This window comes from Portunus trituberculatus, chromosome 17 (genome assembly GCF_017591435.1).
Source record: "Portunus trituberculatus isolate SZX2019 chromosome 17, ASM1759143v1, whole genome shotgun sequence".
Lineage (NCBI taxonomy): Eukaryota > Metazoa > Arthropoda > Malacostraca > Decapoda > Portunidae > Portunus > Portunus trituberculatus.
The window spans coordinates 30363601-30387314 of NC_059271.1; the positions used below are offsets into that span (position 1 = coordinate 30363601).

Below are 23714 nucleotides of genomic sequence, written 5' to 3' on the forward strand. Positions count from 1 at the left end.
GTTACATGTCGACACAAAGCTGTGAAGCTGAACTCCAATAAAAATATAATAATAATTTCAAACATTCACCTTGTCTGTTTATGGCCAGTTTATTTGCTATTCTTCATACATCGCTCTATCTCAATCTTACAGTGTTGTTCTTTTACATCTTCAAAATCTACTACCCTACTCTTTTTCAATGTTCTCATTCATCTCATCTTATCCTTTCTCTTCATGTGAATGAAGTCTCCCAAACTTCAATCAACTGCAAAGCTCAATAGGTCTATATGTGTTCAGTGCACTAAACTAGGTTAAATTCCCTAGCTCTAATGGTGGCTCAGAGAATCCAAAAGAATTACACACCTCTTTGAGATCTATTTTCTGAATATCGAATACCTTCTTCAACTTATGACACTGATAGGCTCTCACAAATTTCTTGTATGCAAGCTTTCCCATCTGCTGAATTTCCACATTGTCTGCAATGAGTGATTGCACCTGAAAAAAAATAAATAAATAAATAACCAGAAGATAGTAAAGATTTCTTATGTGTTCTTTTTCTTTTTTTTTTTTTTTTTTTTTTAAGTTTTCAAGTCTATATGGAAGATGGCCTGCTGGAAGAATAAAATGTGAATTAAAAGTTCATTAAATCTTCACGTTAAGTAAAAAACCAAACATGTTGGAGATTTTAAGCAGTGAATATGGGTCAGCTACCTCAGAATATTTAGTACTACTGCTTTCTGAGCAGTTTAATAAGAATTAATAGCTTAGTTTTTGATATTTCAAGAATACAACATGCCTACTTACTTTATCCTGAATATCATTTAGCTTTCCACTGAATTCTATTTCATCAATTTTCACATGCATGCCTCTCAGAACATCAAGAAACTTGCATTCTTCAGGCCGCAAGAAAAGGAGAGCCTGACCCATACGTCCTTCACCCCGACTGGTACGACCAACACGATGGATATAATCCTAGAAAAGTTGTGCTGTTGTAGAAAAAAATTTATTTGGACAAAATGCATATACTAACAAACTACACACACACACACACACACACACACACACACACACACACACACACACACACACACACACACACACACACACACATATATATATATATATATTATCATGTGATATCATAACCAGGGAATTATTGAATGATGGGTACACAGTAGCAGTAATTTCGTGCACAATATAAACATGTGCAGCTTTTTAAATATGTACAATAGTAGAGGGTAAGTATATATATATATACTTACCCTCTACTATTGTACATATTTAAAAAGCTGCACATGTTTATATCATGCACGAAATTACTGCTACTGTGTACCCATCATTCAATAATTCCCTGGTTATGATATCACATGATAATTGAGTTTCTCCATATACTTCTATTGAGAAATATTTCCTGGATCTATCAAACCACCTTAACTCCTAATCATCCACAATGGGTACCACATTTGATGGAATATAAGATACAACATTTTCCAGTACTTTTACCAACTGCAAATGCATACATCAATAATTTATTGCTGGTATTATTATCATTACCAGTATTGTCACTTTAAAAATGAATTATTGTAAAAATAAAAGCAATCTAACCTGTGAGGCCGTGACGCATGTTTATAAAATATCAGCTGATCAGGACCCTGACTCAATGCTATTTTATGGTGAGGAGTAACAAGTCCATGATAATAACAAAAAACATCAACACCCTCAGGAGGAAAAAGATTAACCTACACAATCTCCTACAAACTACAAGTGGTAGATTATGCCATAAAGGATGGCAATAGAGCAACAGCAAGGCCTTTTAGGTCACCACCAATGGAAAAAGTTATAAGTGCCCGACAATAGCAAGAAGACCAACTGAGGAACACATGGAAAGATCAATGTTTTTTGCTTGTGTATTGTGCTGCTAGATTGCTTTCAACAGTATATGCTTAAATACACTATAAACTTTTTTTTCCTGAATATGACTTACTGAAATAGGTGTGCATCTTATACACCGTATATTCTATATTCCGTCAAATATGCTAAATTAAATACTTTAAAATGTATGTTGTTGTTATAATTCTTGATTACGTTTTTATTATACCATATTATTTCTTCATTTTTACACTAATATATGGACAAAAAGTGACAAAAAAATGACAGCTTGGAGGTCCTAGTGTCAATTTGAATTACTACCACTTTCTTCACTTTGGCTATTGTGATTTCAGGTATCGTGCATACAGTGATAGATGCACCAATTAAGTGCAATAGCGGAGGATTGAGTGTGTGTGTGTGTGTGTGTGTGTGTGTGTGTGTGTGTGTGTGTGTGTGTGTGTGTGTGTGTGTGTGTGTGTGTGTGTGTGTGTGTGTATATATATATATATATATATATATATATATATATATATATATATATATATATATATATATATATATATATATATATAATTTCTAAATCATTCCCCACATTTTATTTCTTTTCACATAAAATCTGTAGTCACTAGCACTTTCCGTGATAGTCCCACTGGAAAGCCTTCATATACCCCCAGGGGGGTCGCGAAATAATTTATGGGGATCGCGAGAGAAGCAAGCCCATCCTTCCCATTAGTAATGGTAAGTTGTTCAGCCTTTAAAGATGAGAGAGAGAGAGAGAGAGAGAGAGAGAGAGAGAGAGAGAGAGAGAGAGAGAGAGAGACATACATACGTGTTTAAGTACATACATATACATACATGCATACATATACATACATACATAGAAAGGCAAGCAGATACACGGAGACAACGAAATGCCTCAAAGGGCTTGACAGAAATTCGTTGTTGTTGGGGGAGTGGGTTGCCACTCTGTCGGAGTAATTTGTAAGGGGTCGCAGCCCAAAAAGATTGAGAACCACTGATCTAGATGACTAACATGCCACCTCAAAAATGGAGCCATACACAACCACTGCAACGAACACCACCAAATGGTGCCCACCCAAAAAAATCTCATAGAAAGCACGACTGTGCTTGATAAAGAAAGAGATGAATGTAGACTGATACTTCTAGAAGTCATATACAAAGCAGAGAACAAGCCTACCATCAATTGCCAAACTAGAGGTCTTCAAATTCTTCCTACAGGTTATGAGATCAATAAATACAGCCAGTATGCCTCATCAACCAATAAGACAAGGCACTGAATAAGCCTATGCGGACTCCAGCCACCAACACCCCTTATAAGCCACGCCAGACACCCCGCACCTCAAACTGCCTGAATATGAACTTAGAGACAGGTTGAAATGTCCCAAAGTCCACTTTCGGACAGCTCCTCAGACCAATACCACTTGCAAAGAGAGAACTAATTAGACAAATTAAAAAAAAATAACCAAAAACTAAACGATGCTGAGGTTGCTCTTACTTTTAACCTCACCTGCACTAAACAGAATAATATATTTCATATATATATATATATATATATATATATAATATACCAGGTTGATTTTTTTTCTGAAAAGAGGAAAACTGTCTAAAAATGGTGAAATACCTCTGGCTTGTGAGGTGGATCATACTGAATTATCCAGTGTACAGAAGGAATGTCCCAACCACGCTCTGCCAGGCCTGTTGTGAGGAGTGTTCCTTGCTTCATCTCCAAAAATTTTGAGTACATGTTGCTGCGTCGAGCTTGTTTTTCTTGACCCTAAAATTTAAAGGAATGAGAAAAATACTGGTGTACAGAAGGATCATCAGCATAGTATGAAGAACAAGTGGAGACTTCCCGTACAGCAGCCTCTGTTAAAGTTTCGAGAACTGCTTTACATTATACTTTCATGTCATGATGATAACAAAGGAAACAGAAGTAAATGCCATGGCATTCACAATCTTCAGTAAATCTGTGTTCATTTCCAACACTGAGGTGCCAGTCTCAAGGAGAATATAACACCTAATCAGCTTCTTTGCAAGAATCTAATTATTTGTATGATGGAATATTCCCAGGTCATAGCTATAGGATATAGAATGATAGAAATAAAATCAAGGTTTATGGGGACTGAATAGTTACATTTTCAGAAAATATAGTTCAGACTGCCAACAATGAATAGCCTACAAAATTAGGTACATGTGTTTGACAGTGCAAGTAAAAATAAATTAAATGTAAACAAAAATAAAAATGAAAAGTGAAAACAATAAAAGAGAAGTCACTGATTTTGAGTGTCCATATCGAGAATCTTTGAACTGAATATCAAGGTAATGTAAAGTTAGGGTAAATGCCAAAATACTCAGAAGGATTTGAATCTGTACCAACACTGAAGTATGGTAGACAGTGAAGTACATAACAATGCAAACTTCAATGGTGTTTTTAATATTCTAGATGCAGATTTCCCTATTAAAAATACTATAAATTCTAGCTGTATACTTAAGCAGGGGTTACAGTATGCTGAACATGTTCTGGCAAAAATCTTACCATGCAATAGAATACAGGAAGCTTGAATTCTTGTAAAACTTTATAGTGGAACTTCACAGAGTGACAGGAATTGAAAAATACAATATTTTTCTTCTTTTGCAATGTTTGTAGTACTGTTATCAGCATAGATATTCTTTCTCTTGCTGGCACAGAGAGATACTCTGAAAAAATAGAACACCCATAATCAATGGAATGCTTATGTCTTTCTAACACTATTCTTTTTATTCTGAAAATTATGATTTTTATTTTTACATGTAACTAAGAAGGTAAGTTTGTTACCTGGAAGACTTACCATTAGCAAGTTCAGAAAATTATCAACTTAGTCAAAAGAAAGCTGATATAGGAAATATATTTTTCCATCCTTTGTGGTAAAACAAATTCAACTGATAATGATAGCATGAAATGGCTAGTGTGTACTGGAAAATGGTGGGGGAAGAGGTAAAAATGACTGTGGGAAATAGCCAAACATGTGAGATATCAAGAAGCACATTTGGCACTAACCCCATTAATACATATGATAACTGGCAGGTTTAATGATTTAGCTATGTGTACAGAAAGAACAAGAATCACACATGCTAAATATTTTGAAGTGGAAAATATATTATCAATAGGTGAACCAAGAAATACATAATAATTAGTTCTTTTGAAAAAATACAAATAAGTCCCTTTAACTTTATGATTTATTAAGGCTAACCTATGTAATCTGCTTCTTAACATTATGATAATTTGCTCTCAACACTTGGACACAAATACTTAAATACTTACTCACAAACTCTGCACATACCTACTGAGGAAACAAGGTGGTTGGCTTTTCTCTACACTTAAAATTGCTAGTATTTTGAGCAACTTTAGCCAGATATACAAGTCACATAGCATATAAACAAGCAATCCCAAATCAACTTATGGCTAAGGATTCACACCATACAACTCACAGGAGAGAATCAAGCATTCTAACCATAACACTACAAGGCCACATGCAAGTAAGTATATGCATTATATTTCCTTACTTTGTTTTACTTGTGATGTAGTGAAGGCACCATACTTTTCAGCTGTGATGAGTGAAAAGTCTGTCATGAAGATCTCCTTTGACAATTCTTGACACTTTGAGTTTACTGTTGCACTCACAAGAACCTTCTGAACCTGTTCTGTTAGAGAAACATAAAAACTATAAGCAACAATAAAATTATGTTCTACAATTGAGGCACCCCGTGCCATATTGTCGTAACCCAGGAAATTTGAGATTCTGAGTTAACGGTTGCTCGGTGTAGGGGAAGGGTGTAAAAGTCGTATGCTAAGGTCGGCCAAGCCAAACTCGACCATTTGGGCACCTAAAACAAGGTGCAAAGTCGCGCAAATTATGACAGGGAAAGTCGAGACTAACATGTTGTATCCCGAGCGGTTTTGCCATATCCCCACACTCACAGCTGCTGGCAGCCAGCCAATCAGCAGCGCGTAAGCGCATGACGTCACACCCACGCCTCGCCACGTGCGTCGCGGCCGTTGCCCTTTAACTCGCCACGGCAAGACCTACGCTCCTCTTTTCCTGAACTTATGGCTTCTACCAGCGCCCCTTCAACTTCCCCAGCCTTGGAAGCGCCTCATCAGCCTGATGAAGGCCCTCAGAAGAAAAGGAAGGCTGATAAGTCTCAGTGGGAGAAAGTTGTTGCCAAAAAGAGGAGAGACAGTGGTTTGGAGTACGTGAGATTGGCAACGAAGAAGGTTGTGGCTGCTCGTAAGGTTGGGGAGCCATGTGAGTGTCCTAAGGCCTGCTTTACCATGCTTGGAGACCGCACTGTGCAGGAGATCTTCAGTGGATATTGGAAGATGGCAGACAGCAACGCCCAGTCTGCTTACCTGTCCAAGGCGGTGATCTCAAGGGAGGTCAGCGATCCACGTGTGGGACCCAACAGCAGGAGGAAGGCGACGTTCGAATATGCTGTATATGTGGACAACATGAGGACCGTGGTGTGCAAGAAAGCATTCCTCAGCATACACAGCATCAGTGAGAGGCGTGTGTCCTACGTGTTGAAGAGGATGGGAGGGACTGGTGTGGCCCCTGTTGATCGTCGTGGGAAGAAAGCACCACCGCACAACAAGACTCCTGACGATGTGATGCAGCTTGTCCACGACCACATCATGTCCCTGCCCAAGTGTACCTCTCACTACTCACGTGCGAAGAGCCAATATCACGTCTACCTTCTTCCTGGCTACTCTCACAAACGCTGCTACGACCTCTTCAAGGAGTGGTGTGCCGAGAAGGACGTGCCTGCAGAGAAGATCATGCGCTTTCAGTCAACCCTACTTGGTGGGTTGAAGGGGGATTTATTTGGTTGGAAATTCCGCTAAGGGCATTGTTGGGATCATAGAAACCTTGATCCTGATAATGAACTTAAGTGTCTCAAGCCAGTGTAAAGGATGAGAGCCAACCATCATTTATTTTTGTCATAAAAATCAAATTGATAAGAAAAAAATATTTCTTAACAATAATTAAAAATTAATAGAAACTTTCATTATTGTATTTTAGGTAAAGACAATGCATAAATACATACTTTTACCTTCAGTCAACCCTTACGAACAATAATAAAAAATGAAACATACTTGGAAGGAGAATGAAAGTTGCGCTAATAATAAATTATTTATTTTTCGCTCGAAAAAAATTCATATAAAATCGAGTTTTGCAGCTGTCATCATGAAATCTTCACACACTCCTAACTAGCACCTTAGAAACTATTTCACCTAAAAAGAATTTACCGGTACGGAAATAGGCTAAAAAAAAAATACGGACATGAACCCGATATTTTCGGATTTACTATTGAAAACCACCATAACTAAATAGAACTACCCGAGATCTTTCATTTGATGTATAGTACTTATATATTCTGACTGATTTCATGCGCGTTTTCAGTGTTTAACTTTGAGCGCGTTTTACTCGCAAGTACGATTGACGGGATTACCCAAGCTTTTGGCTGGCAGTAAGAAAGTAACTGAAGTAAGGTTCGTTATTTTATGTTGGTCTTTGGCAAAATTATTGAATTATTAGGAACAGTTAAATGTTTTACTAATATTCATTCTTTACTAAAGAAGATTACACATTGATGAGTGGAGGAGTGAAAAAAAAAACTTGCCCACACTCTTAGTCTTTGATCATAGTAGCACATTGCTCCCTATATCCTGATTATTCCACCTTACAGTCCTATACATGCCTTTCACCTTCCTAGATGCTTGTCTGTGTAGCTCTATCAACATCTATATCTCTGATCTTTCTGTATTTCACCACTGTTCTCTATGTAACTTTTGTCTACAGCTTCCTTCTGTCACACACTGAAAACAAACTCTGTAACTTGATTTTGCAGCTTTTATAATTTGTTAACATTAACAGATCCCTCTCTAATTGTTTTCATTCTTATCCTTTACTCTTTCATCCTAACTTTCTCTTCCTCCATTATTCCATCATTGCCATACAACTTTGCTGAAAAGTATGCTGCTTTTATCCACTATCATATAGCTTTATTTTTTATGCCAATTGGCCACAAATACTTTGAAATAACTTAACATGGACTTTCATTAATTCATTGTGTACTTATGAAATGCTCTCTTTCAAGTAATGTATCTCTTACTGTTAAGACTTCTCTTGCATATATGCAACTATCCCCAGCTTCCAAACACACTGGATATTTTATATCTAGACCAGCGTTGCCAGATTCTCAAACCCAAATTATCGCACATGGCACGTTGAAATTATCGCATTTTAACAAGAATTATCGCACCCACTTAAATAAGGGTATTATATTTCAAATACATAAATTATTATGACAACATTATCACATATAACAGAATAAGAGAGGGTTAACAGACTTTACCTAAGATGTTAATACAGGCAATCATATGACTGAGTTCGCACCTGTTAAGCTTTGTTGTATGTACAACTGTTAAAATTACATTTGGCAGACACACACAAAAAATCCCCCCTCAAATATGAGATATGATATACAGGAAATAATTAAGAATTTTCTACATGGAGAAATATTGTAGGCCTATACCGGGATATACAGTAGAGAAGTAGACACATTTTAGTACTTACCAAATTACTAGTCATCCTGTAGTTCCTCCATGAAGATACCCGGATCAGGAGATTCATTAGATCTATCCTCTCCGGCAGGATATAAGATAGCTGAGGTCATATTCCTGACCATGATTCTTGACGGCTTGAAAGTGGTGCAGTTGCTTCCTGAGCTGACGACACTCTGCTTCGCAAGAATAATATCCCTCACTGTTTCGACATGAAGTTTGTTTCTGTCTTTTGTCTTCACACGATTAATATCTGAGAAGCAGCGCTCGCAGTCAGCATTAGCATGAGGTAGTGAGAGACAACCGAGGGCAAAATCAGATACACATTTATATTTTGGTGCTCCGTCATCATCTTTTAAAGTCTTTAAAGTGCACCAAAACTTATCAGGATGCTTATCTTTTATTTTTCTGCTTGCGTGCTCATGTTTCTTATGTTTTCTGGAAGATCTTCCATTCCCAGTTTCCTCCACTCATCGTCCAGTTGTTGAAGAGTTGAATCGTCTTGGTCTATAATCCGAGGGAGTTTTACTGCAAGCGGTACTAGACTAGGCACACGAGATCCACAAGTACCTAGAGCAGATGCTGGTTCCAGTACGTGTAACTCTGAGAGTACTGGATCACAAAAGTCAAACCTTTTTTTTATCTGCACCGCAGCTGTCGCTAAGAAGGCTCTACACTTCCCACGGAATCTAGTAATTTCCTCTTTGCACTTCTCCAAAGCTGGATTTTCTGATAACTTCCTTATTGTAGATGCTCCTAAGTAAATCTGTTCCAGCATAAGAAACTCACGTTCATTTCTAGGGTCAACAGTATGGAGAGGTGTCTTCATAACATAATCACGCTTCAAATACATCAGTAGTATTTGCTTGTATAAATCACACACCTGACCGTGTAAGTCAGTTATAACTACTCTCTCACTCTGAAACAGAAGGTTTAGCTGAGTGAACTTGGGTAATACAGAATCCAGAAAGCAGTAATACAGTTTTATAAATGGATTATGGAGGTTTTCACATGCATTTTTCACAGCTGTGTTCGTCTCCTTGCACTGCTGCAAATTTAAGTCTGTGAAGTACAGCTGGAGAGGCCCCACTGTTCTAGAATTCTTTTGACAACAGCTGTGTGGGACAGCCAACGTGTCCGGGATGGTGACAAAATCTTATGTTTCACAGCACCTGAAAACTCTTGAAATTCACTGAACTGAGCCAGTCTTTTTGAGGAGTGTTTCAGTGAATTATGAACATCATGTGCTAATTGTTCTACTTCCTGTGGTAATTCTTTGCAAGCTTCTGAGGCACATAAGTGGGCCGAATGGCAAATACACTTCATAATGTAAATACCAGGACACAAATCTTTGAACATTCTGCTCACAGAATTATTTTTACCCATCATAGTACTGCACCCATCCGACCCAAAGCCAATTATATTAGACACAGGCACTTCATAATTCTTAAGTGATTTCATGATGGAGGAGAATATTCTGTTACTTGTTGCTCCCTCATTGGCTCCTTCAGGATCATCATTGCTGAATATTGGCACTAAATCCCAGAACTTGCTTACTACTGCCGCTTCCTCAGCAAGCCGTACCACTATGCACACATTCTGGGAAGTAGAAATATCTGTAGATTCGTCTACTAGAATACTGAATTTGTTATGCCTCAGTTTTTCGCCTAATTCCTCTTTGTGACATTTGGCAAGAATATTTTTGCATACACTCTGACACTTGGTTCTTTTCATTTTCAGGTTTCTGGCAATTTCTGAATCAGGAAAACAATCCTTAAGAACATCACACAGATGATCTGCTGCAAGGAAACTTATATTATGTTCCATCATCCATGCTGTTACTTTGATTTCAGCTGCCTTTACAGCATCACTTTTACTCGTCTGTCCTTTAGCACTAGCAAATGCCTCGGCTATTGTCCTTGATGTAGAAGGAGCAGCACAGTTTTGTATATGCTTAGCACTTTTTTCATGTAACTTAATTGGGGTTATCTCAGCTGTAAGTTCAACATTGCACTTATGACACACTGCTTTATACGGATTCTTTATAGAGGGCTTTAACCATGGGAATTTCTTCTCCCATTCTCTCCTATATTTACGCTCCCGTTTAGGTTTCTTTCTAATTACACCACCACCCCTGGCACTATCTTCCTCGCTAGTCCCACTGGAATACTTATCAGCCATGATAAGACTGCAGAGTGTGTGCGGTTCGGGAATGCTTGTATGTCCTCTGCGCGGATGGAAATCAACTGCCTGCTGAAGGGAGTGAGACAGAGACCGTACTGAGGCTCACGTGTACTAGACGCGTAGCGTACACATACACGGCGCGTCACAGCCTCCCATTTCATACCCATTGGCTCAATACCAATTTTAGGAAAGAGAAAATTTTACGGAAGAAAAATCCCTTAATATAGGAAAGGTAGAAATTCTTATTTTTATCAATATGTCACGAATTTTCGAAAATTATCGCATTATCGCATGCATGCTATCGCCTATCGCACGGAAGCCCAAATTATCGCATTTTGCGATAATTATCGCCATCTGGCAACACTGATCTAGACCTATCTCATACCTTTAAATGCAAAAATCATGAAAGTTATTCTCCTTCTCATATGCTTTGTTCCATTGCCTATAAGCTATGACAATCATCAATTAATTTCCTATTGTAATCCTTATCCAAAGATTTTCACTATTTTTTCTACACCACATAATAATAAAATTTTACAATACCTGTAGGTAGAACAGAGATTATTCTTCTTAGCTGCTGGGTATGTGAACCATCATCTAAGAGTCGATCAGCTTCATCCAAGATTAACATTTTCAAGTTGCATACTTTTAAATGAGGGATATTTTCTTCCATCAAAGTTTCAGCCAATCTGCCAGGAGTTCCAATAACAAACATGTACCCTGCAACAAGGTATCAAGCATTGCTCCTCAAAACAAAAACAGCACAATGTTACTGACAAGTTTCTATAGTGGATGAGTTGGTTTCAGGATCTCAATTCTTATAGCAGCTGACCATCTCAGAATCTAACTATCACTGCCACCACTGCCAGTCAATTCTTATATTGTATGTTTTACAAATCATTCTGCCTTTGATATTTTCAAGATATTACTGACATTTTTATCTAGCTCTTGGATTGCTTTTCTGTGGGTTAAGCTTAATAAATATACAACATTTTAAATGACAATCTTTATCTGCATTCATCAAAAAGATTGATTTCTGTTCATCAAAATGTTCTCTCATGGTCACTTCTATGTGGAATCAATAAAAAAAGCTACAAAACATTTGTTGTCTATTTCAATAAAATTATTATTGTAGTAATCAACATAATATATATATATATATATATATATATATATATATATATATATATATATATATATATATATATATATATATATATATATATATATATATATATATATACACACACACACACACACACACACACACACACACACACACACACACACACACACACACACACACACACATTTTGGTGAAAGAATAATTTGTAGTGAATGAGGGAAGAAATTATTCTATCCAGCACCATTGCAAAGGCAATGCTGGAACTTTGAAGCTTGATCAGCAGCAGACAAGTGAGGCACCTCCTCATCTCTTGCTTTGTTTTCAGTGTTCCATGACAGATTTGACTTGGTGATGCATTAGTAGTCTCCTTTTTTTTTCTTAAGTTTTAGTAACAAAATCCCCAAAATAGGAAGATTTTCCCAGTGGCCAGGAACATAAACCCCCCTTTTACCACTGTTTTCTACGGGAAAATTATTATGTTTGAATAACACAATGTCTCCAGGAACATAACCCTCACATTAATCAATCAAAAGTTGACTGTGTGTGCATGAATATATATATATATATATATATATATATATATATATATATATATATATATATATATATATATATATATATATATATATATATATATATACACGTATAACCACCGCATAAGTCATACCAATAGGGGGAGGGCCAATCAAAGTTATCTGACAATTTGAATTACTCAAAGGATTTTTTTTTTACATTTCACACATACATTATCAATAGTTGAAATGGTCTGTGTAACACATTAGGTAAACAGGTACTACATACATGACACTCACACACACACATACCTATGTGGCATACACACACACACACACACACACACACACACACACACACACACACACACACACACACACACACAGCTCACGCTTCTCTCACAATCCTGTAAAACAGCCATTTTGTTTACCACCGACAGCATCCTTAACTTCCTAACTGACGTAGAAGACACAGTATTGCTCTTAGAAGCCATGGTAGAATTAAAGGCAACAATAAGGGCTACAGAGTAAGCCTGCTAAGTCATCATGGCTCCAGCAGTGCTGTGGCATACACGCCCACTTTGCATCTCACATGGTTCAGACAACTCTTCAAATGACTGGGACAATGTAAGAGCTATTAGGGATATTTTAGCCAGTATATAAGTCAACTGGATTAAAATTATTCAAAGGGTAAAAATGCCTATTGGTGCACTCGAGATAGAACATAAAAGAAAAATCTGAAAGTGTACAACTTATCCAATATATAACCTATTTGGGTATGACTTAAGCAGGGTTTATTGCATTATATTTTCATAATTATTCTAGTTTCAACATTACCCTTCTTGATGCATATGTTCTTAGCCTTGGTGCCTCCAGTAACTGTAATGCTTGAGAAGCCAAATGCTTCAGCCAGTGGGTTAAGAACAGCAGCAATCTGTAGAGCCAACTCCCTTGTAGGAGATATTATTAGTGCTCCAACTCCTAATTCAAAGAAAAATTGTCTATTAATATTAGTGTTCATATATGAAATTATACATTTTCTCTCTCTCTCTCTCTCTCTCTCTCTCTCTCTCTCTCTCTCTCTCTCTCTCTCTCTCTCTCACACACACACACACACACACACACACACACACACACACACACACTCTCAGTGGAGTTCTTTGTAATAAGCATAGACAATGACAGATCAAGAAAGAGGTGACATCCTATGATTGAAATATTTGTTTCTTGCTCAACAGTCTTTGTTTCTATAATATGCACTTAATTTCATCCACAATTAATATAACTCTAACATGATGTGTTCTCAAATATATATTGTACTTTCAATCATTATCTATTTTTCTGATGCCTTGGTACCTGTGGAAATATTGTCCATTGAGAGCCTCCATCTCTTTCTATTCAAATTTTTTTTTCTTGCTTATTCGAGTAAAAAGTTTGCATATACTAACACCTTTTTCACACATTCAATCTTTTATCCTAACCTTTACCTTTGAAGTTGCCTTCTTCTGTCATAAGAAGTACCCTGAATTGTGCTAACAGTGAACTTCCATTTGTGGACTAATGAACTTTTACACAGTAGCCAAATTTACTAGTTTATCAGAATAAATGGCAAAATTCTCCATGGGTCAATCTCTATTTATGTGTCTAATGCATGTTACACTGATTAATGTTTTTCATAGTAATACTGCATAAATACTGACATACCATGATTATTTTTGAATCCCATAGCTTTCAATCGTTCCAAAGCAGGTATTAAGAAGGAAAGTGTCTTTCCGGAGCCAGTGCGAGCATGAATATAGGTGTTGGCTTTGGTCAAAAGTTGTGGGAGGGCAAGCAGCTGAATTGTTGTAAGTTGTTTGTAGCCCAAAGCTGTGAGTGTGTCCACAGTAACAGGAGAGCACCAGCCTTTCTCTTGCACCCACTCCAGTGAATGGTTGGTAAGGATACTACTGCCAGCCATAACTGAAATTTAATTATTAATTATTTTCTTACACACACACACACACACACACACACACACACACACACACACACACACACACACACACACACACACACACACAGGGAGGGAAAAGACCTAGTACAAGAAATAGAGGACTTCCATAGAATTGGAAAGTTCACAAGAGAAGGTATGAGGCCAATAAGAATCAAACTTAAGTCACAAAAGGATGTAGATGAATTGGTGGAGAAGTCATGGAGGCTAGCCCAGCAGGAAACAACAAGGAAGATTTGGTTGAGAAGAGATCTCGGTGAAAAGGAAGAGAAATGTTAAATGAGTTGAGAAAGGAGGCTTTGAAAAAAAATGAAGAGAGGACAGAAGAGGAGAAGAAAGAGTTTTCTGGAGAATCTTGGATATGAGACTGAGGAAGTGGTTCATAACCCAGAAAAGTACAGCAAGAAAGGACTAAAGAAACTTACATATGAGCGAAATGTAATGTATTCCAACATAAATGGAGTGATATCGGGGATTTTAGAACTCAACGATTACTTGAGGACAAGAACCCAGATATTGTGGGTCTTACTGAAACAAAACTGAGAGAGGAGAAGACCTGATGAAGGTTGGAGAAGGAAATATAACGTTTGGAAAAGAAATAGAGTAGGTAAGATGGGAGGAGGAGTGATGTTGCTGGTTAAAAAAGATATAAAGGTGGATCAAGTGAAAAAAGGTATGGGAAAGGCAGAAGTGCTAAAGATCAGAGCAGAAACTAATGAAGGAAAAAAGAGGCACTACATAGTGGTGTACGTACCACCTAAGACAAATGCATGGTCAGTACAGGAATATGAAGAAATGATAAGTGATACAGGAACATGTCTGGAAGAAATGTTGGGTGGCTGTGAACGAACTATAATGATGGGAGATTTTAATTGTAAAGAGGTGTGTTGGGAGGACTGGTCAATGGAAGGATCAGAGACAACATGGGAAATACACTATTGACACTGGCAATGGAAAATGTGTTAACTCAGTGGGTCAAAGAAGATACTAGGTTTGGAGGAGAGGGAGCATCGTCAAGACTGGACTTGGTCTTTAGTACAGAGCCAATGGTCATTGAGGAGATGAGGGTGGAGTGCCCTTTAGCAAGAGTGATCATGCAGTTTTGGAGTTCAAGGTGATAGACGAAGAGAAATCTAGAAGAAATGAAGAATATAAAGTGGGAAGATGGAATTATGCCAAGACAGATTTTGGAAACCTAAAGAAATTCTTTCAAGAGACAAATTGGATGAAATTCAAGAGTGCTAAGGAGCAAATGAAAAGTGGAAGGAATTTATAAAAATATACAAAGAAGGTGAGAAAAATTTGTACCAATAAGACAACATAGAAGTTGGAAAGCAGGACTGGTTTAACGATAGATGTGAAAAGGCTAGAACAAGAAAAGAGGATGCATGGAAGAGGTGGAGAAGGAAAAGACGGATTAAGCAGTGGGAAAGTTACAAAAGAGCAAGAAATGAATATGTGTTGATTAGAAGAGAAGAAAGAAAGAAACAAGAAAAGGATATAATTGATAAATGTAAAGACCAACCAAGGCTTTTTACAGACATGTGAACAACAACATCAAAAATAGAAAGTATTGAAAGTTTAGAAGTAAATGGAGTATGCAGTGAAGATCCCAGGAAATGGCAGAGGCTATGAATGGATGCTTTCGGAAGGTATTCACAAAGGAGACTGCTTTTGACAAACCACTGGTAATGGAACAGAAAGGGATTATGAAGGAGTTTCAAGTAACTGTGGAGGAGATCAAGAACATGATGGGGAGTTTAGAAGTGAGAAAAGCTGTGGGACCTGATGGGGTATCAGGATGGATTTTAAGAGAATGCAGGGAGCAATTGGCAGAAAAAGTTTGTGAAGTAATTGATGCCTCATTAAGGGAAGGTGTAGTGCCCCAAGACTGGAAAAGAGCTAACATTGTCCCAATCTATAAATCAGGTAACAGAGAGACCCATTGAACTATAGACCAGTGTCACTTACAAGTGTGGTAGCTAAGATGTGTGAGAGGGTGGTGAAGAATAGATGGACAGACTTCTTGGAGAAAAATGACATACTTTGTGAGTGTCAATTTGGTTTTAGAAAAGGCGTTCATGCACGACAAACCTGATATGTTACTATTCGAGGGTGATAGATGTAATACAGGAAAGAGATGGTTGGGCTGATGGAATATATCTGGATTTAAAAAAGGCCTTTGATAAGGTACCACACCAGAGACTGATCTGGAAACTTGAAATGGTAGGAGGAGTGCATGGCAGTTTACTAAAATGGATGGAAGACTTTTTGGTAGGAAGAGAAATGAGAACAATAATTAAGGACAGACCATCAGAATGGGGATTGGTGGAGAGTGGAGTTCCACAGGGATCAGTGTTGGCACCAGTAATGTTCGCAGTCTACATAAATGACATGGTGGATGGGGTGTCCAGTTATGTGAGCCTATTTGCAGGCGATGCAAAATTGTTAAGAAAAGTGAGATGTGACAAAGATTGCGAACTACTCCAGGAAGACTTGGACAGAATATGGAAATGGAGCTGTACATGGCAAATGGAGTTCAACACGACAAAATGCAAGAAAATAGAGTTTGGCAAGAGTGAAAGAAGAATCAGGAGTATGTACAAGATAGGAAATGAAGACATAAAACCAGTCATGAAGAAAAAGACCTTGGGGTGACAATTACCAATGACCTATCGCCAGAGAGACATATAAACAAAATAATTGGAGAAGTATTGAACTTATTGAGGAACATAAGAGTGGCGTTCGTATATCTAGATGAAGAAATGATGAAGAAAATAATTACTGCAATGATAAGACCGAGGCTTGAATATGCAACAATACAGTGGGCTCGAACTTAAAGAAACACATAAGGAAACTAGAGAAAGTACAGAGGGCTGCAACAAAATGGTGCCTGACTTAAGAGATTTGACTTATGAAGACAGACTGAAAAGAATGCAACTTCCAACCCTGGAAAACAGAAGAAAGGGAGACCTGATAGCAATATACAGAGTGATGATTGGCATGGAAAAATGGATAGGGAAGATCTGTGTATGTGGAATGGAAGAATGTCGAGAGGGCATGGGAAAAAACTAAAATGGCCACTTATAGGAGAGATGTGAAAAAATATAGCTTCCCTCATAGAAGGGTGGAAGCATGGAATAGTTTAGACGTGGAAGTGGTCAACGCAAGGAATATTCATGATTTTAAGAAAAAGCTGGACATTAATAGATATGGAGACGGGACAACACGAGCATAGCTCTTTTCCCGTATGTTACAATTAGGTAAATACAATTAGGTAAATACACACGCGGTTTTAAATAGGGATGATATCAGTAGAAAAAGAAATTAGGTGTCTGAGGGAGATGATTGCTGGGATACTTGAAAAGCATGACCAGCTGTTTATAAAAAACAGAGAACTGAAAGAGAAATACGATAAACTAGAGAATACTGTTAAAATGAACAATGACATGAAGAAAATTCTGAATGAAATAAAAAAGGAAAACAGTGCACTTAAGGACAAGTGTAAGTGTATGAAGTGGCACTGGAGGGGCTAAAGGAAAAGGTGGACACTAATGTAGGGGCAGAAGGAATAATAAATGAAACAAAGCTGGAGGAGTGGAGGAATGCATAGAAAAAAGAACCCGAGAATGAAAAGAGAACTTTGTAAAAGTGGTTAAACGACAAATACGAGAAAAAAACGAAAGATACAATGATACAGGTGATTAAAGAAGAGGAAGAGTTAGTGAGAGACACCGTAGATATAAAGAAATATATGGTTATATATGGATTACAAGAGAAGAAAAACCCAGTGAAATTTGTGAGGGAAAAGAAAGAGAAAGATGGTTCAGCAGATTATTTCAATGGTTCAGGATGAAGAACAGTCTAGAAAAAAATAGAAGAAATATATAGACTTGGAAAACATAAAGAGGGAATGAAAAGGCCATTAAAAGTTAAAATAAGATTAGAAGTAGGAGTAGAAGAAATACTAACAAGAACCAGAAAGCTGGCTGGAAAGACAGAATGTAACAATATTTGGATAAGGAGAGATATGAACCAGGAAGAAAGAGAAAAAGAGAAAGAAATGAGAAGTGAAGCTAAGAAAAAAACGAGAGGTCAGGGAATGAAGAGAAATCTTACTGGAGACTGCTAGACAGGAGGCTGAGGAAATTATATGTCTGGGAAGGGGGAGAAAGACACTAAGATGTATGTATACAAAGATAGATGGATTAATACCAGGAATACTAGAAGTGAGAGACTATATATTGGGGGAAATCTGTTTATTTGGGTGGGGAAAGCCAAAATTGACAAAATTTTGCAAAAATCCTAAAAAATCCTAAGAAGCCATATTTGGCTAAATTGGAAAAAAATCCTAACCTAACCCAAAATACTGATGAAATCTAACATAAATTAACTAAACCTTACCCCCTTATCTAATCTACTGGGGACATCTCCATAGGATGGTTCCACACACTCAAGTTTTATTAGATGGGGTGGAATCAAAAGCTTTATATCTTATCAACTCAGACTGACTGCTTTCAGCCTCTTTCTCCTCACTGAAATGTTGTATCTCTTGTTATCTTCTGCCACTTTTTCATACTAACTGCCCTACTGATTTTGCTAACTGCATGCCCCCACTTCTCCTGCGGCCTCACTGAACAAGGCTTTCTTCTTCTTCTAACCCCTATTCTGTCCAACTCTCTAAAATTCAAGAGTTAACCAGTATTCTCAGTCATTCATACCTTTTTTCTAGTAAACTCTGTAACTCCCTATCTACTTTATTTCCAACTTCCTGTGATGACTAACTTTAAGAGGAAGGTTTCAAGACATTTATCCTTTTCTTTTGGTTAGTCTAACTCTCTTGGACCTATAAGGGGACTAGCAACTGAGTGGGCCTTTTTTTTTTGTTATTTTTACTGCCCTTGGCCAGCTTTCCCCTCTTATATATATATATATATATATATATATATATATATATGGAAACATATGGAAAAGATAGGCAGACAAGACCTGGTATCACTGACAGATGATGAAGATACACAGATGAGAGGACACTCTAAGATCATGAAGAGTCAATGTATAGGGAATAAAAAAGTTTACTTTTCCACATAGAATGGTGGACATCTGGAACAGGCTGTACAGAGATTGTAACAGCAGAAAATGTGCATATATTTAGGGGAAAGTTGGATAAAAGTAGATAATGGAGAGAGGTCACTATGAGCCCCACTCGAACCCTGTAAAATACAACTATGTAAATATAAACACACACACACACACACACACACACACACACACACACATTCAGTTCAAAACACAATCAGTGATATGTCCCTAGGTGGCAACCAGAGGGAAGACAGATCTGGGTAAAACTGTAGAATAAGGCCATTCCTCCTTTTCACTAGCATCCCTGTCTCCAACACCAACAAGCTTGGAGCCTTTTGGGAAAGCTGGGTCTTTGGGTGGGGAAAGCCAAAATTGATTAAATTTTGCAATTCCCCAAAAAACCTAAGAAGCCCAAATAATCCCCAAATACTGATGAAATCCAACATAAACTAACTAAACCTTATCCCCTTATCTAATCTACCAGGGACATCTCCATTCCCTCTCAACCCCTCTATCCTGACCAGTTACAAATCCATAATAAACTGATAAAGGCTACGGAAAAAGTACTTAGATGTATTAACACATATCGGTGGGATAAGAGGTGCATTAAAACGTTCAAACATACAGTACAGTAAGAACACTACCTAAGCATATAAGAGTGGTTTGCATAAGGTACAAGACATTATTCTATAGATGGACTGGTTACTGTAGGTTAGGTTAGATTAAGGGTTTTAAGTTTGGTTACTTCACAAAGTATTTCAGCAGTACTTTTTTTTTTTTTTTTTTTGGATTTTGTTTTCCAGCTTTGCAAAATAAAGCCTAAGACTCTTAATGGAAGTGCAAAATTTGGTCTATTTTGGCTTTCCCACCCAAAACTCCTTGCTTTCCCAGAGGGTCCCAAAGGTTGTTGGTGTTAGGGAGAAAGCTGGTGGTGAAAGGGAGAAAGGATTTATTTTATAGTTTTACGAACCCCAACCAACTGAGTCTCCTAATAAGGTAAGCTATTAACTTCACCCAATTTTTTGTATCCTAACTGGAAATGGCTTCACCCTCCCTCTATCACCAATAAAGTAAAGTTATACTCTTAGGTGAAGTACAGTGAGTACACTATCACAACATTTAGTCATGTCACGAGCTACTGAAAAAGAACAACAGTAAACATTATCTGTTTATATCACAGACTCAATTACTGGTTCAAATCTCTCTCTCTCTCTCTCTCTCTCTCTTTGCTTACTTGTGTTACAAGGTTTATTATATAGTCTCTTATGAGAACATATACATAGAACTAGTGTTCTTGTTCTTGTGAATATTTTAGTGTAATATAGCACTGATTTGTCTTCTTCTTGGGGGTTTGTTGAGGCCGTGCAGGCTGTGTGTCACAATGTTGTTGTTGTTGTTGTTAGGGCCGCGAAGATCTTTAGTTATGAGCCCAAGTGTCACAATGGTTTGAGCTAGAAACAGCTCTGACACGTGTTTGTTATTGTTTGTTATTATTGTTACTGTTCTTTTTTTTTACGCTCTTGATCTTGGTGCTTGGTGGACCACTTTCTCGCTGTCGTTGAACTGAAAACGTGTTTGTAGTGAATGAATTCATTGAGAGAAAAAGGATGGATGGTAGTAAATTGTACGTTAGCAAGTTTATATGAGGCAGCATTAGACGCGGCACTGATAGATTCCGCTTAGGCCTATCACTGTTGCGCAAAAACATATATTTAGTTTTCTGGATATAGAGAAAGCGTAAAACAGGGTGAAAAGAAAAATGTCAGGCAGAGTCTTAGCAAAGACAGAATTGAGTGCAAAGATAGTTAGCATAGTGCGAAGTATGTATGTGAACATAAGGGCTAGATACAGACTAGGGGATATAGAAACAAACTGGGTTATAAAGCGTGAAAATGGAGTTAGGCAAGGTTTTACATTATCACCAACCCTGATTGATTGATGACTTTTTTGTAGGGTGACCAGACGTCTCCGGTTTCCGGGGACAGTCCCCGATTTTCGGTGACCTGTCCCCGGCTACTGTTGTCCCCGGAAATGTCCCCGGTTTTCTGTAACTGAAAGATCACTTGATGCGTTAAAAAAAAAACTTTTCCTTTTGATTTTGATAATTATGTCCTTTTATCATTACTTTTCTAGAATGTCAAGAATAAGGAGAAGGCCTTAGTTTCCTTGAAGACGGTGAAGTGTATGGCGGACACATTTTAACAGCTAATGGGTGTTCATGATCTCAGATATTTCATCAGGTAGAGATTTTTTTTTTCTTTGCAACTTGGGTAAATAAAGCGAGAGAAACTTTTGATTGCTGGTTTAGAAATGGTACGGGTAGTGTCCCCGTTTTAGTTTTTCCAGTGCAAAACCACTACATGTTTTTACCTCCCTGAACTGAAATGTCCCTGGAATTTGTCTCAGAAATCTGGTCACCCTACTTTATTGTTGTAAGCGTATACAACAAGGAAGCAGGTCGGATTCTGCCGGCCACTCCTTAAACATTGGACAGACAAGATATAAGCGTCAGTCAGGAGGTGGAGCTGAAGCACGTCCAGCCACACGTCTTGCACCAGCTTCCTGCACCGCAAACCTGGGACTGCCATATCTGCTTCACCCGAATGGCCTCCTCGGTCATAGCGGCTAGATCGGCCTGTACATACCTGGTCAAACGTCCGAGGAACCCACTCCTCCTCCTCATCCGCGTCCATGTCATGAGAGTCCAATACTAGGTCCGCCTCTGCAGAGGAGGACTCAGACCACGGAGGCGTAGTGCGGTCCGGCACAGACAGGGGCTGGGCCAGGGCCGGTGGGAGCGACGTCTGGACTGGGGCTGGTGGCTGGACTAGCCGGCACATTCTAGGGCTGCAGGCTATCAGGGGCAGACTGGAATGAAGGCTGTACCGGGGCAGACACTATCTGGGGCCGCGGGACACGCTGGACAGGGGCAGACACTGTTTGGGGCCGGGGACTGGCCGGCACTTTCCTGGGCTGGTTCTCGCGGACAGGTTGGGGCGCTGGCTGCACAGGGGCGGGCACTAACTGATGCGGAGGGCTTACTGGGTCCCACTGTCGCTCCAAGGTAGTGACGCTCACACTCAAGTCCTTGACCTCGGCCCGGATTTCGAGCAGAAATTGCACCACGTCCTGGAGGGTCGCAGGTACGCCAGCCTGCGATGCGGGGGCTGCACTCACAGCCACTATTATAGTATAGAGCAGTCCTGGGTGGCACAGGGACAGGTGGCCATGTGGCAGGTACGGGAGGTTGAGCCGCCCCAAACTGGGCTGGGGCAGTTGTGCCAGGCAGGGGCGGAAATGCATGATGGTTGGGCGGCTGGCAGAGGCAGAGCAGGGAAGTCGAACCATGACGGGACGCCATTTGTACAAGCATTATGTTGCACAGGTGGGGCGGGTCAAAAAAAACCATCTTGGAGAGGCCGACAGTGGTGTTGGGCGTCTATGGCTACCTGGCGGGCCTGGGCTTGTCAGACCAGCGGCACTAAGAGGCGTTGTGGTCGACCCCACAATTGTAACACAGCGGGACGACTCTGGTGCCAGCACGTACTTTCTCCTGCAGCTGGATGAAGGATGACCCCCAGAACAGTATCTGCAGTGCAGCGCCGACTTACACTTCCAGCTCTGATACCCGAACCGACAGCAGTGGCCGCACAGATTAGGCTCAGCGGTGTACAGGCCCACGTGGAAGCGGCCCAGGTCGAGGAGGTGGACCAAGCTGGGCACAGCCCCTTCAACGAGGGAAGGCGGGGCTCACCTGCGACGACGAGCCTCTTGAGCCAAAGGAAGGCCTCTGGCGTGATGGTGGTGGACACGCCATGAACGATGACCATCTGCTGCAGGGCGCTGGGCTCATGATGAGGCCGAGGATCGAAGCTCTCTTTCACCAACATGATGTGCTACTGATCAAGGGTTGATCGTCAGGTATGGCCTGCGCCTACCTTTCTTCATGAGTGTTGTTTGAGGAGCGCCATGAACCGAAGCCCTCCTTCACCAGTCATGTCATATGCTGCTGACCGAGGTTTGACCGTCAGGTACGGCCTGCGCCCACTTTCCTTCATGAGTGGTTCCAAGGACGGGTGTTGTTTGAGGAGCGCCATGAACTACTCTTAGAGCTGGGCTAGAGTCTTGCCGTGCCTACTAGCATAGGGCGTCGCCAGAGACGAGGCTACACGCTGCCTGCCCCACCCGCCGTGAGGATACAATAAGGCGAGCGGGCACGGCACGCCACCCAGAAGCTTCGGCGGGAGCGTTTCCTCGCTGGTAGCCTACAGGAGGACCCAGAGTAGATCCTGCGTCGAGCTTTCGTGTGGCTCACGCGGGTGTGGTGTTGCAGGGGAGGGAGGC

The 23714-nt window shown here is 39.4% G+C and overlaps 1 protein-coding gene across 1 annotated transcript; it reads right to left on the minus strand.

Annotated features, from left to right (window-relative positions):
• Positions 1 to 73: 73 nt before the first annotated feature.
• Positions 74 to 20865, minus strand: LOC123505025 (ATP-dependent RNA helicase has-1-like). The gene is made up of 9 exons (XM_045256037.1): positions 20605 to 20865; positions 14000 to 14257; positions 13133 to 13276; positions 11201 to 11377; positions 5413 to 5550; positions 4406 to 4566; positions 3491 to 3643; positions 784 to 951; positions 74 to 474 (listed from the first exon to the last, which is right to left on the minus strand). The coding sequence occupies exons 2-9, from the start codon at positions 14253 to 14255 to the stop codon at positions 286 to 288; spliced, it is 1386 nt and encodes a 461-aa protein (XP_045111972.1). The 5' UTR covers positions 14256 to 14257; positions 20605 to 20865; the 3' UTR covers positions 74 to 285.
• Between the last annotated feature and the right edge of the window lie 2849 nt (positions 20866 to 23714).